The 16,113-nt window shown below is 30.8% G+C and overlaps 1 protein-coding gene across 2 annotated transcripts in view; it reads right to left on the reverse strand.

Annotated features, from left to right (window-relative positions):
* Window positions 1–290: 290 nt before the first annotated feature.
* The window catches only part of LOC107447870 (glycerol-3-phosphate acyltransferase 1, mitochondrial), a 37,504-nt gene continuing 21,681 nt past the window's right edge, over window positions 291–16,113 (reverse strand). The window contains exons 14-22 of one of the 2 annotated variants that reach the window (XM_087160580.1): window positions 14,588–14,747; window positions 13,110–13,180; window positions 11,515–11,815; window positions 11,106–11,248; window positions 10,363–10,440; window positions 9,106–9,231; window positions 6,508–6,631; window positions 3,834–3,902; window positions 291–543 (exon numbers count right to left, since the gene is read on the reverse strand). In XM_087160580.1, the coding sequence (XP_087016706.1) occupies window positions 371–543; window positions 3,834–3,902; window positions 6,508–6,631; window positions 9,106–9,231; window positions 10,363–10,440; window positions 11,106–11,248; window positions 11,515–11,815; window positions 13,110–13,180; window positions 14,588–14,747 (1,245 nt within the window). In that variant the 3' untranslated portion in view covers window positions 291–370. The remainder of the gene's footprint in view (window positions 544–3,833; window positions 3,903–6,507; window positions 6,632–9,105; window positions 9,232–10,362; window positions 10,441–11,105; window positions 11,249–11,514; window positions 11,816–13,109; window positions 13,181–14,587; window positions 14,748–16,113) is intronic. The other variant, XM_087160581.1, reaches the window with a different exon arrangement.

Genomic DNA, 16,113 nt, shown 5'->3' on the forward strand with positions numbered 1-16,113 from the left:
GAAATAAGATGGTCATCCATTATTATGTGACCCCTACAAGTAGGGGTCCAGGAGGACACCATACGGAAGAGCTCTATAATAAACTTAGCTGTGTGGCTTCTATGCCCTTACATTTACTCGAATGGAAATTACACATTGTCAAACATCAAGATTATTTATGGGTGAAATATTCAAGTATAAAAGAAGGCTTAAATTTTCTTGTTTTTAATTGTATACTTAATTTAAAAAAATAAAAACGTGTTATTTCTTATTATATTTAATGTGAAGTTAGGTGGTCATAAAACAATACATAAAAACTGCTCACTTTATTTTACATTATATTTACAATAAGAACACAAAAATAATGCTCAGGCAATAGAAACAATGATAATCATTTTCTGAACTCTTCAACTTTCGAAATGATGAAATCTATTTGTTCTTTGTTGTTGTAGTTCTCATTTAGGTATACAATTTTAATACCATCCTGCTCATAAGATTCTACCACATGCCAGCTTTCAAATAATTTGAGGGAGTTCTTGAAAGTGATGGCCGAGAAACTCTCTTCTGCAGACAATTTAAAACATGATTAGTATTAAATAAATTTGTTACCGTGAAGGATCGAAATCAAGAGAATGTCATCTTTCAACAGTGAATGTCAACAATCACATAGCCACATTTACCAAGGCTACTATGTGATTGTCAACATTTACCGATGGAAATCAATAAACACCCATTCCGGTCATTCACAATACATTCATTAATTACAATAATATAAAACCCTTTTTTAACTAAACATATTGTTAACAATCCACTGATTTAAAAGTGGAAGAGTTACTAATATTACGGGTTGCACTGTAACTTAGGTTAGATCACTAACGCCACTTTAATATCACACAATCATTGCCAGCAATCTGAGATTTGGCTTTTTTAAAGGTTTTGCCATCACATGAAATAATGCTTTAAGAATAATATGTTATATTTTTTAATTTGCTGTGAGTTTGAAACAGTTATTCATGACTGTTCAGTCAGATTTAGCCTATCTGTGGCCAACCATCTCTATGCTGCTTCTAAAAATAGCAGAAAAACTTCAATGTGAAAAAAATTCACTTTTCTAAGTACAAGAAGCGATAGTGATCTAATTTTTTAATATTTAAAAAATGACTCTAATACTGTATTACCTGGTCTCATAAAAAGTTACAAATATTGATAATTTCACCTAGGTGGAAATATCTAACCAAATTAACGAGTTTTAAAAAATTTTAACTTGTAAAAATTGAAGTTATTCAGCTTTTTAAAGTCCAGATAATTCATACTGCAAGATCGTATGTAAAGCTCTGCCTCAACTGTAAGTAACTTAGAGTTTTTTTTTTCTCCACTACATAATGATCAAATAAAAACCCAATAAAATTTTCACTCACATATGCAATATACATTTCTATTTCTATGTAAAGAAAATTAATTGGTATTACAGCATCATTTTCTCCACGTAATAAGTCATTAGTCTTGTTACTCTCTTCATTCTTAGAGATTTAATGATAATTCATATTTTCTGAGTTATAACATGAAGAGAATTATTCATTTTAGATAATTCATCCAGACTTAAGTATTCCACTGCTTGATTGTTAATGGGAAAATTTTAAACACCTGTTTTTGGATCATAATTTTCTAGGAAATAAAGCAAAATTTTGGTCACTTTATTGGTATAAATCAGTGGTTCCTAACCTTTTGTGTACCATCGCCCCCCTCTTGGGGTTGGCTGACACATATCGCCCCTTTCTCTTTTTGCTCAAAAAACCATTCATTGTTGCTTGTGAGCAACCAAACACTGAAAATATGCAATGTTATTTGATTTTAATTTAAATTGTAATGCAAATAAGGAGGCGCATTTATCCTGTCATTTTTATTAATTTAAAAAAAAAATTTTCATCTTTTCTTTTTCAAAAAGAAATGATATTTAAAATGGAATAATCAAAATAAAAGTACATTTTTTTAAATTCATATTTTAATGTAATCAAGAAAAAGTTAAAACGTTAACAACTAAAATTTGAGGAAAAAAATGAAGATTGAGAAAGTACATTTTTACCACTTCAATGACTGCCCTGTGCTTGGTGTTTTCAAGTTAAAGCTTAGCTTGAATGTCAGGTTTTATGCTCCTCAGATTTTAACGCGGGTCTCCTTTGAAACAAATGTCCAACCAGCAGCTGGAAGACAGAACTAAATCCTGTCTCTACTAAATATGTTGACGGGAACGAGATAAGAAGCGGCTCAGTTTGTTTCCACAATTGTGGATAAGTGTCCATAAGCTTTACCCAAGCTAACTTGTAACCGTATTTTTTAAAGACGACTTTAGCCTCACAGTCATACTTCAAATCTAAAATCTCAGTCTACTAAGAGGAAGTGAGCTTAATCCACAACTTCAAAAGAGAAAGGATCGATAATCCAATCCGGAATTTCTAATTTCTTTAAATCTTGATTCCATAACTGATCAAGGTGATCAGTAAAAATTAAGATTTTATTTTCGAGAATCTCAATATCTGCCTTTGAACACTTTTTAAGAGTTGGAAGCTCTTTGCGACCAATGTTTGACTTGTAGATATCAAACTTGGCGATGAATGAAGATATGTTTCCCTTAGCCTTGATAATGTTCATTGTATTTCCTTGAAGTTTTACGTTGATTTCCTTCATTTTTTCAAGACTATGAGTGAGGTACGCAGTTTCCAACTTGCGTTGCTTCAAACTCTCACTTAAAACAGGATCAGTGGTGTCGAGAAACTCAGTAACTGAATCCAGCAATTCGAAGAAATGGCTCAGTTTCCTTTTGAAAGCCATCTCACAGCTGTATGTAGGAGCAGAAATTCGAAATCTTCATCATTTTCATGGCTAAGTTCTCGGAACAAACGGTTATTAGGAGAATTAGCTTTTATTTTATTGATGCCAGAAATAACCAATTTTTCGCAGCCAAAAGTAGACGATGAATGACATAATGAATGGTGAGATAACTTCCGGTACTTCTTTTTTAAGGTGACCCAGAAACCCAGTATGACAACCAGGCATGGTTGGAGCACTGTTGCACAAGCACTTACATTTGTGAGGGGAATTTCTTTTACCTCAAAATAATCTTTGACCAATTTAAAAATCGACGATCCTTTTGTATCTGTGTACAAAGTTCTTGTAAACAACATTTCCTAATTAATCTCCTTACTCTCATTTATGAATCTCACATAAGCTAAAACAGCTTTGTTATCTATCACAGTTGATTCATCAATCTGCAACGCAAATTTACCTTCTTTCAGAAATTTGACGAGTTTTGATTCAACGTCGGCGGCCATCTCATCAATACGCCTGAAACCAGTACTATTGCTCAGAGGAACAGAGTGACTTATCAGATTTCCGCCTGCGATACCAAAACGTATGATGAAAACGATCCTGGACTTGAATTTTTTTTAATTTTTAACTATCATAATTCTTTGTCAACACCAGAACCATAGGTTTCATATATATTTTCAATTTCAATCTCAAATAGCTTTTATTATTATTGTTAGCAATTTTTATCTTTTGAGTACTCGTCGCCCCTGATCGCCCCACTAAGGATTATCGCCCCCTTCAGAAGCTCTATGGGGCGATCTAGCTAAAAGCTCTATGGGGCGACCAGTGGTTCCCAACCTGGGGGCGGCCCCCCTTTGGGGCGATCGCCCCCAGGTTGGGAACCACTGGTATAAATGGTTTGGTTTAGACATTTGTTAAAATAACATTATGACTATGGAAGGGCAAACAGTATTTTATAAATTGCTGCAGTAACCTGGACCTTACTAACGCATTTACTGTATCTTAAAAATTCTTTACTTGACACTTACCATATCCTAACAAACCTTTGTATAACTTTTCCTGGGCTGTCAGCTGCATCTCTTGAATGAATACACTCTCTAAAACAAATGAATTTATAAAAAAAACGTGTCATATATATAAATTTTTCATAAAATAAAACATTAATGTTTTTTTATTTAATTTAGAAGTTCTACACTCATAAACAATTTAATATTTGTAATTAGCAAAAATTCTTTTTTCAATTTAAAAAATATCCTATATTGAAAAAATCTATTAAATCAAGATAAATTGCTTACTAATGACAATATTTTTGTAATACATTTCAGCATAAAGATTTAATAAGAGCATTTGATGCTTTAAGTAAGAGAAATTTAATTCAAATGAATTGTTTCAACAGGCAAGGTCAACAAGCTTAAATTTTTACATTTAAATAACCTTTAAAATAGGTTTCTCACATACTAAGATATGATCATAATATTTAGAGGGTCTTACCTTTAATTCCCCTAATACCTTAACTTAGAAGCCTGAACTAGTAGTATTAAATCATTTAATGCAGACAATATTTCATGTTATGTCATCAGATATAAAAATAGCTTTTCTCAGGATAAACATCTTTTTTGCAAGAAATTTGGATTTTGACAGATTGATCATTTGCAATTGACTAGCTGATACAGTCAAACCCCGCCATAGTGAACACGGTTTATCGTGAACTCCCGGATATAGTGAACGAAATGTTCGGTCTCGCGCCTTGCTATACTCGGATAATGTTATTTTTTGTGGATATAGTGAACCAAAAAAATGAGGAAGTTTGATATAGTGAACTTTTTTCTGTCTTCGACTGATTTTTTTAGAAATTTTTTTTAATAATTTTGAAATTTCTACTTCAAATTAAATACATATACCGATTTTCAGAACCATCTATACAGGGGAATGTAGCAATAAGCATTTTTTCTTGTTTGCTTCTTTTATCTCACTTTCCCATCCCTAAACAAACCAAGCAGATGTTTCCAACCCAGGCAGACGATGCACCTGTAAGGTGTCAGTGGGATCAATATACATTTTTTCCAGAAGGAATGAGTAATTATTCATTATTGGTCAAAGAGTTGGACACTAATATGTGTCGATAAGGCCATCATTTCAACTCCTTTTTGCTCTCAGTTCAGTTAAAATAAATCCTGCAAACAAGTGTCTCAAATTTAACTATGGCTAGCAGTAAATGTAAAACGTTCTCCATTGATGATAAAATGGGCATAATCAGAAAAATTGAAAATGGATGCAATCAAGCTGATATTTGCAGGAAATATAAACTATCCAAATCTGCAGTTTGCAACATATGGAAAAAAAGGCAATTTATAATTTCTGCTCATGAAAAAAATTTAGAGGGTGGAAAAAAGTTGAGAAAAGCAGATCACAAGAATAATGAAGAAACATTGCTGAAGTGGTTCACCAATCGAAGAAGCCGCAATCTTCCAGTATCTGGCAAATGCCGAGGAATTTGTTAAGCGATTTTATGAAACTACTTTTATGTGCTCGAATGACAGGTTAGACGGGTTTAAAAAGCGGAATAACAGAAATTCAGGAAAAATTATCTGAGAGTCGGGAAGTGTTTCCAGATCTGATGGTGAGGATTGCTCATCAGCTAAAGATTACTAATTTTTTTGTACGCAAGACGAAGAGTAATGAAAAATAACACATTTTTTGCCGCTACATAATATTTTTCAGTCATTTATTTGAATAATGTGTAATAAAAGGGAGGAGTTAAGGAACCATTAGGTAAATTGACTGCGTAACGGATATAGTGAACTCCCGGTTATAGTGAACCGAAACTTCGGTCCCTTGAAGGTTCACTGTAGCGGTTTGACTGTATTAAAAAAAAAAATCCATGATTTTTACACTGAAATGAAACACTTTTCAAGGCCTTGAAAAAAAATATTAAAGGAGTTTTCAAGTTTGTAAGATCCCTGTGGGTTGTTACAAAATTTGTTAAATAAAAAGATAGTTAAAAATTTTATTTACTGAGTCAGAAATTAAGTTATTTTTAATTAATTGGAACATTATTTTGTAACTTATTTTAATTTAACAATTTAAACAGAGAAAATAACTCTGCTAGAATATTGTTTAAATTCTTTTTAATTGTTCTAATCTCAACTTAGCTAATTTTTAAATAAAATTTTTGACAATTCCTTCTCAATTGTCTAACAGATAGAGAGAATTTATTTATTTCGCCTTACAAGCATAAGAATAGCTCAACTAAAAACATGAAATACTAAAGCCATTGATAACACTGAATTTTGACTCAATAATAAGTGGTCAAGAAAGCATGGTAGATATGTGGTCAACTAAAAACGCTTTCTTTTGAAGTGTATGAAAGGATTTCTTAAGTGAGAATTTATCTATTGGAAGAAGGAAGATAACTTGGTTACGTTAATAACATAAAGGCTTAAGATTGTGAGAAGTGTCTTCCTTTTTTGCCCTCTTAATATTACTCATTTCAAGAGTTGAAAATTGTATTTCGCCTGAAAATAAATTTGTCACATTAGAGAAAGTCTTAATAAATTTTAATTCGTTATAAGCATTCCATTTTTGTTTAGTATTAACATATTGAAAGTTACTTGGAAATTTGTTGTAATATTAGATTTCTTGAAAATAGGCCATATAAGTTAAATAAACTTTTACTACATTTTTTAAGAAAATAAGATTTACCTTTTTTTACATCATCAATCAATTTCAGCAAGGTGATCGCAGATAGCCAATATGACTCAATGTATGGGCTCAACACATTTCTTAGAAATTCTAAATGACTAATGCTTTCTTCGGAAAGATCTACCTACAACAAAGAAACTTTTACTTAAGGTCAGTTTAATAACAATTTTTAAATTAAAACAAAATAAAAACGAATGCATATTGACATATATGATATTCTAGGTAATGTCAATCCCTTTTTTTAATTAAAATTACTACATAGGATTAGCTTTGGAAGAACGAGACGAATGTTTTGAAAATGAAAGAATTCTGAAAGCTATTTAAAAAGAGTGTTATGCATTAATAAGTTTAAAAAATTATGACTACTAACATTTCTAATAGAAAAATTATTTATAAAAAATGACACCATGAAAAGGTTGTAAGCATGGCAAAATCTACAAAACTATCTTAGAAACACAAGGCACCGAAACAAAAGTTGATTTTGCTACATTATGCTGTTATACATAATAAAGATTTTGTTAAGTAAAACATTAGAGAATCCGAGCTTTCAGTCATTTTCTTGAACACAAGAGCAATAATCAAACAAATAAATTAGTACTAGAAGTGTGTTAATATAACTATCAGTATGATGATGCACCATGTCAGAGAGTGCTTGGGAAGTCAGGCTCTTTAGAAACAGACATCATTAGGTAGGCTGATTGCCAAGAGCCTTATAATCCAACTACAAGATTATGTCGGCAATTAGCAAGAACCATATTTTCCAATAGGCATACGATCGGTGGTCGAAAGTAGTGAAACTACTATAGTCGCTACTTTTTTTTCGTAGTTTGTAGTGTAGTGTGCTACTTTTAATGTACTGTAGTGCAATACTAAAAAAGTAGTTTGTAGCAATTACGGGCAATTACTTTAGCAAAATAACACTGCTCTAACGTAACTAATTTTCAGAATTTGATGGGAATAAATCTTTGTGGGTCATCAAGGAATGCAATAAAAAATTGCCTTTGGTGGAGGTGATCACCATTAGTGGTATAATAGGAAAATGCATCATGGATTTACTTGGCCGTATGAAAGTACATCTAAAATTGTGGTTGTGATAAGATGATCATCTCCAGGAAAATAAATATAAATCGTTTAGTGAAAATTTGATTTACTAAGCAGAATTGGTATTATGGATAATGGCCATTTTCAACATCCAAAAAAAGGAAATCCCCTAAAAGGATCAAATCAGAATACTCGAATATTGAGAGATTACACAGCCAGAATATCATTTCTGATGGTTAGAAATTGAGACTGTGGAGGCCCGAGAAGGGAAAAGTTATAAATAGATCTTCGTTTTTGATTAGGCGCGACAGTGAATTAATAAGTCTGCATTAGTAATGAAATAAAAAGTATCCATTACATTGATCAATACAAATAAAATAAATTTTTTATGTTTGTTTTAAAAGCTTAAGTATTTGATTTATTTTAAATATATAATTCTATTAATAAAATAAGTTTAAGTAATTAAAGATATTTTAAAAGATAGGAAATAAATATGTAGTGCCAATTATGTCATCACAATACCCCTTTAGCTGCAGTTGAGCATTAATTGGAAATATGTATTTATAATCACCTATAACTAATATTTAAACTAACTATTACAAAAAATGATAATCTTTCACATGTGAATGTGCACTCGTGAAACATGGATGTTATTTCAAAAAAAGGAAACACATTTTCGATTTCCCAGAGGAATTAACCCACTGGCTATTTAGTAAACGGGCGAAATTGGGTGGATGTTACTCTTCTATACACTATTTCCCTATATAATTACATGGAAAACCCAGTTTTGCCATACGGAGAAGACTGCAGATTAAAACAAGACTTTTTACGTGCAGAACCGTCATTGGGTTAAAAGAACATTAATCCTCTGGGTAAAAATTCGCTTGGTTTTGCAAACAGGCTGACCGGCACAGCAAGTAGGCAATAGAAACAACTATTCAGAATTTCAGTAGTTTCAAAAAACACTTCCCCAAGTGGTACCAAAGGTAATTTATTAATACAATGAAACCTCATGAGGGCAACCACTCTCTGTTCCACAATTGTCATTCATAGAGTTCACCTCCATTGACTTCAAAATGTTATCGAAGGTATATGTTTTTTTGTCATTATCTTGGGGTGGAAGTGCCACTTGTGTTAGCTTTATGAAAACCAAATCAATGAATAACACTTAGTGTCAATAAAAATAACCCCTAATTTTATATAAAAACAAATTTATAAATTATTAATAATAGAACTATTTTAAGTAAAAAAACAATTATGTTTTCTGTAATAATAACAGGCCCACAGAAATATTTTGAATACATTTTAATCTACATATTTGTTTGTTAATTTTTTTGTTTTGATATAATTATTATATTTCCTTATTTGATCTTTTTTATGGCACAGAGGTTTTCCCGGCAGCTAGGAGATTTTTTAATGGCGTCTTTTAAGTTTTTCAACTCAAAGTCTATGGAAGAAATTCCATTCCATCCAATCATGGTCATAAATAGAAGTTGTCTTTCCTGGAGGTTTCACTGTATAGTGAAAACAATATTACAGAGAGTAATCATGAATTACTTTCAATTGTTTTTCTTTGGATAGCGGTAAGTCTGAATCCTCATCATCTTCATCATCACTGGCATCAAAACTCAAAATGTGAGCTTTCCCAGAGTACCTTGGCGGTCTACCCGCAATTATGTTCATCTGTAATTGATATAAAGACAACAAATGAATAACAGAAATGATAAAAAAAGAAGGAAAAATAAGGCTTTTAAATGTAGACACATATTTGCTATGCAATCTAATGTTATATAATATGACCTTAAATTTAAAAGGAGTTCAAGGAACTACTTTTTTTATACATCAAATTCAATCAGATACACTTTGAACAAATTTTCATTTTCAATCAATGATGTAAAATTACTTTCAAGATAACAAGGATGGAATTGGATGTTTATTACTTAAATAAAAAATCGAGAATAATTATTTAGAAGTTGTACTTAACTTTTTCAGTTTCCTACATTTTGACGATAACAATTCTATAAGATATTTGATACTAACACAAGTAAAAAATAATATTAATTAATGTAAAAACAGTGCATCATATTAAAGGTGACAAGGAAAGCCCTTTTTGAATAAATATAGTACATAGGAAATGATAGAATAGACCAGTGGTTCTCGAAGGATGTTCTGGGGATTCCTAAAGTTCCATGGAAGGGTTACATGGGTTCTGAGAGTTTAAAATTTTTTTAAACATTAATGATTTTGAAATCTGTAATTATATTTATATCTAAACAATAAACCATAATTTATTTGATATTTTGGTTATTTGATTAAAATTATTGAAGTGAAATTCCAATAAAAAAAGAAATAGCAAAACTTATTACAACAGCATTTGAACATTTCAAGTTAAACTTTTCAATTTAATACAAAATTAGTAAATTTAAGAATAACGAATGTTTCATTGATTACTATTCTCAAATTTTATAAGAGTTCTTTTTCTAAAACTACAATTAAGCTTATTTTATTCTTTTTCAGCTATTTTATGCACTCAAAAATTCAGAACTAGACTAAATACCACTCCAGACCTGCACACAAAACCCATAATTCACTGTTTATTACTAAAAAAACGTTTATTGAAAAAAAAAAATTATTCTTCACATTAAATATTTTTAAAATAATTAGTAGTCTTTTTTGGTTAATATGTTCACATCTACTAATAAATTATTTTTTTATATATATTGGGGTTCAGTCACAACAGGCTCGATCATAGAAGGTTCCGTAGCCGTAAGAAGTAGGGAACTGCTGACATAGACAATGAAAATTTGTACTTACTCCAACAGAATGGAGACACTCTTTTTCTATAAGTGCATCTAAAGAATCACTAAAGCTAAGAGCAAGATCAGAACAAGGCTGAAATAGATAAGTTACAAATTATATAGAGCATAATGAATTACAAAGGAAACACACATAAAGATAAATTCACTATTATAATCCATTTAACTGATCATTATCAATTGAAATAAATTATGTGATAATCTAAGTCTTAAGTTGTCTATTTTTCTAAGGCCTAATAAGTTCTAACAATATTCCACAATTTCTATCTCTTGATAAAAAAAAAAATCTTTTCTTTTGAGTTACTTTTAAAAATCTTAAAAGTACATGATCCAGATAAGCATATTTCAAGTCTAAAAAAACGTTTTGCATTTCACTTGTATGAAATAGTAAGAAATACAAATACTCAACAACTGTCGCATGTTAAATAAATAATCCCAAGAAACTGAAGTGGTAAGGTATTACATGATTAAAAATATTCACTTGCTTCAAAAATATGTAAATTGGAAATAAAAGTCGAGTGTTTCAAGCGCTCAAAGACAGGCACCCATTTTCCAGACACCAATTTTTTTTTTCTTACTTCACATTCACGCCTGCCAAATCTTGAAAATGGGCACCCGTTTTTGAGTGCTTGAAACATGTCGAATGCTATTTTTAATTTACATATTTTTGAAGCGAATGAAGTTTCTTTTTATCATGTAATACAAATTCATTGAGTAAATTAATAACTGTGTTCTACTTACTGGAATGGTTACAAATTCATATTCAAGTAAATCACTCAGCTCAATTGCTTTGTCAATGAGCTTATCTCTGGAAACATACAGTTGGCTATCACAGTGACGAAAATGGCAAATTTCAACATCCACCAGAGCATAAATAGCATTCACTGAAATATCAAACACAGTAGCTTATGAATGAACGGGAACAAACTTATTAAACAGAATTATACCATATGAGAAGAAACTACAAGAGTTAAATTAAAATAAATTGGTATAAACAGCAGGTGAAACTTCCATGAAAGGATTAAGATACATCAAAATCTTTCCTGCATTCCACATAAAGTATGAATAAAAATACAGAATGTGTATACTTTTATAATTTAAGCTAAAATATAGATATGTATTAATGCGAAATAAAAACAAACTGAATTACCAACAATGCTATCAATTATAAAAACAGGCACAACATGACTGGCGTAGTGCTGAAGCTCCAGAACATGTGGCAGGTTGATAACAGGCTTGTAGATTGTTATTTTGACATTGTTATTCTCGAGATCACTGGAAGTCCATTCCATGTCCACCACTTCCGAGGAAATGAGATCTTTTCCGAGAAACTCCACCGCTCGTTTGATGACGGGTAACGACTGTCCTGTGAAGCCAGTGTCCCTCTTTTTATTGGCCAACAGCCCTCTCAACCAGTCCATACTGTTCTGGAGTTGCTGCTGTGTAGCACCCTGGAAAGATTAAATACAGGGTTGAAAAAATTGAGTGGGCATGGAACAGAGTTAGGCTTCCGACACCTGAAAATAGCTCCTGGTGTCAAAATTACTATACAAAAGCTGCAGCTAAGGAAAACATAGAGATAAAATATATTTAAGAAGAGATTTAAATGGACATTGAACAGAGTCAGAATTTTGGTACCAAAAAATGGCAAAAAATTGTTATTCTAAAGCTGCTGGACTGTAACAATATGATATAATGGACATTTAATTTAATGCTTTCATGGCAGATAACTGGTAAGGGTAGCTTTTAATCACAATTATTGCAAGTTAGTATAAATGTCTACACTGAAATATTTTTCAAAAAATTGAAGACAAAAATTTTTGATTTTGATAGGGCAATTTCCTAATAAATATTAAATCAATTTTTAATATAGTTTCATAAACATTAGGAATATAAATGTGTTACCAGAGCAAAAAGCACACTTTCGCCATCTAGTTATTGGTGATATAAATTGAACACAAGTCTTTCAAAAAGTTATACCGATTTTTTTTTTTTTTTTTTTTTTATAAAAAATAATAATTTTAAGATACATTAAACTAAATTTACTTTGTTTGATTTTTTAATGGGTAAGTACATGGGTCTCAACTTTTTTCTTTAGCTAATCTATTTTTTGTACACTGTACCATGCATAAAACAAAACAGATCTTTTGTTCTAATGATGGGATTTTCTCAAACTAAAAGCCAGTTTTAATGTTTTAGAAGGGTAACAAAGGGGGCTTAATTATTCAAAAGGATGACAAAAGTGTATTAATTAAGTTACGTAAACAGGCACAAAAGGCTCTTTATTAGAATAAGCCTAACTTTTTTTTCAATGAATTTGGATTATTGACTATCTAAATATGGAAGGGTAGCCACAACCTGTGAAATATGGCCTTAATAGTTTCAACAGGAGAGCTGTTGAAAGTTTGGGATCTTTAATACTAATTTGACTTTGCACATATTTAACCATATCTCAGAGCCTTTTATAATTAAGGGACTCAAACTTATTACCACTCTTCTATCAGGACCACCATTTCCATCTTTTGGATAAGTTGATATTTTAATATCAAAACTCCCTGTTATGTTTATTCATAGAAGGTAAATATTTGTGCCTGATTCTGTAATTTAATTTATAATTAGCTTTAATTACTTGGCGTATTTCAGGCTGCCAATTTGAACCATAATCATTAGTAATTCAGTGTGATATCATTTTTATTTTGCGCACTATACATCTTTAAAAAGTTAGAAGAAAAGAAAAATTCCTACTTTTCTATATTGTGTGAGAAGTAAAAATGCCAAAAGGTGAGTACTCATTAATGGAGTTGAAAATACTGCATCTGAAAATGAAGAAATTAAGAAAATTGAACTACATATAAAAACATAATTACATAATTTGAAGTAAAATTATGGTTGATAAAGATTTTAATGGTTAATGATTTTAATGATAAATGATTTTAATGGTTGATAAAATTATACTAGTCAAACTGATTTGTTATTCAAAGAGAAACCAGAATGCACTTCGTTTTGCTATCTTTATTATAATATTTATAACCAAGCCAAATTAGTAAACAATTAAAAAATTTAAGATTTGAAATTAAATAAATAATAATGATACATACAAAAAATTTGCAAAACAAATATTTCAATAAAAAACCATGACTAAAAAATTTTATATTATCTTTTTTGAACACAAAATCACATTTTTAATTCCTTTTCTTCACAATAAACTTTAAATAAAAAATAATATAATTAAATTAATTTGTTCCTAGGAGAAAAACAAGCATAAAGCACTTGAAAATATTTTGAGGTTGACTCGAAATCCTAATTTTTATTCACGATTTAAAAATAGAATGAAAATCTATCTGATTTTATTAGATATGTTACTGTCACGATAAAAAATGCTAGCATTCTATATAATGTCTAGCCATTGTGTAGAACACCTAGCCTTTTCACAAAATGTGATTATTACCTTAATATTACGTACGACACATTATAATTATTATGCACTTTGAATAGTCATGTGGAATGCCTAGATACTCTGCAGAGTGGCAAATGCTAATGCTCTTAAGAAATGAAAAATAAGAACTGTTATGTGTCTTGATGTTTCGTCATTAGCCATTCTATAGAATGCCAAGGAAATGTAAGAAATATCAAATATTTTATACCTACATATTCAGTTTCAAACATTTTGTAGAATATCCAGTTTCATGCATTGATCGTAACACTATTATTATGCAAATTTGGTTGGGTAAAGGAGACACAACAAAAACTTTACATACTAGCATCTTCCTTAAATAAATTAAGTCCACAAACAAAAACTAATTTAATAGCATATTTATTAATCAAGAAAAATAACATAACTTTTATTTTAAACCGAAATGTTTTCAAAACATGCATAAAATTTATTCAGGTTGTAGAAGTTTAAAAAGTTTTCCTGAAACCTGATAATGAGCTCCTGGAAATTTGATATGGAAAGTTACTTTTAACTCAATTAATTGTTAATTCAGCATTTTATAATATTCAACCCAAGACAAAGAGTTTTTTCATCCAGGGATAATAAAAACATCACATAGATCGCACACTGCTTCTTGAAAATATATATTTTAAGTTATTTTATTGATGGTCATCTACATAGCAATGATATATAATTCTAAAATTTATCTCACGTACTTAAGTTATTATTATTATTTTTTTTTTACTAACAGGGTACAATGTAGTATTAATATCTTAGTTGTGTGCCTTACCATAAACAAGATGCTTTTTTAAATTTTTCTGGACATGCTGCAAAAGTTCTACAAACTCTTGTTTTGCTACTGCCGATGAATTATTGATGGGTGAGGATGGAGGAGTATCTGTTGTGGGTATTTTACTGGGTAGGCTTTGCTTCCAAGTTTGGATGAATTCCTGATAAAAAAAGAGAAAAAAAATATTATAAAAATATATTTTTATTCTTTTTCTTCCAATATAGCTATAACTAATGCATAATAATATTTTAAAGAAGTCTTATAAAATCTTTCTCGATATAATCCTGAAATAACCATAGTACAAAATACAGGGTGTTTATAAAATCCTGGACCCATTTTGATGTTTAATAACTCATAAAATAATAAAGATAGATTAAAATTAATAACATAAATGGTTAGATAGACTCAAAAAGTTTCATGATCCTTGTCAATGAACTTCCACGTGTCCCCCCTTCGTCGCATGGAGAATATCAAGTCGATAGTCAATTTCACGCCAGGTAGCAGCAAGCATGTCGGCATCCACAGAGGTTATTGCGGTTGTAATTCTGGCTTTTAGGTCATCAATGTTCGACACTATCCTCCTGTAAACATTGTCCTTTATAAATCCCCAAAGAAAAAAATTCAGCGGCGTTATATCAGGTGATCTAGGTGGCCAAGGAATTGGACCTCCTCGCCCAATCCATCTTCTTGGAAAATGGTAATTAAAAAAACTACAAACGATGATACCCACATATACCTTCGTATTCGATGATACCTTCGTATTTCCACAATTAGAAGAGCTTCAGCCACATGTCTTTTTGCAACAAGATGGTTCACCACCTCATTGGGGTATCTTCGTTCGTAGTTCTTTGAACGACCATTTTCCAGAAAGATGGATTGGGAGAGGAGGTCCAATTCCTTGGCCACCCAGATCACCTGATATAACGCCACTGAACTTTTTCTTTGGGGATTTATAACGGAAAGTGTTTACAGGAGGATCGTGTCGAACATTGATGACCTAAAAGCCAGAATTACAACCGCAATAGCCTCTGTGGATGCCGACATGCTTGCCGCTACCTGGCGTGAAATTGACTATCGACTTGATATTCTCCGTGCGATGAAGGGGGCACACGTGGAAGTACATTGACAAGGGTCATGAAACTTTTTGAGTCTATCTAACCACTTATGTTATAAATTTTAATCTATCTTTATTATTTTATGAGTTATTAAACATCAAAATGGGTCCGATTCGGGACTTTATAAACATCCTGTATATGAAAAATAGGATGATAAATGAATAATATATATACAGGAATGTTAAAAGAAGAAGGAAAAAACAGGCAAATAAAAAATCATAGAATAATAAGAAGTCACAAACACGATTTAGAATCCCTGGAAGGCGTTAAAAATTATGAATAATATACAAGGGAATAAACAAAATTCTTTCCTTCTCTTTTTATTTTTACTGTTTCTACACGTTTTAAACATATATAACAAAAAATGTCATTAATCTTCTGTCAAGTTTTAAACAATGTCAAATTTACACT

This window comes from Parasteatoda tepidariorum, chromosome 4, assembly GCF_982258835.1.
Source record: "Parasteatoda tepidariorum strain Cologne lab strain chromosome 4, Ptep-v5.0, whole genome shotgun sequence".
NCBI classification, from domain to species: domain Eukaryota; kingdom Metazoa; phylum Arthropoda; class Arachnida; order Araneae; family Theridiidae; genus Parasteatoda; species Parasteatoda tepidariorum.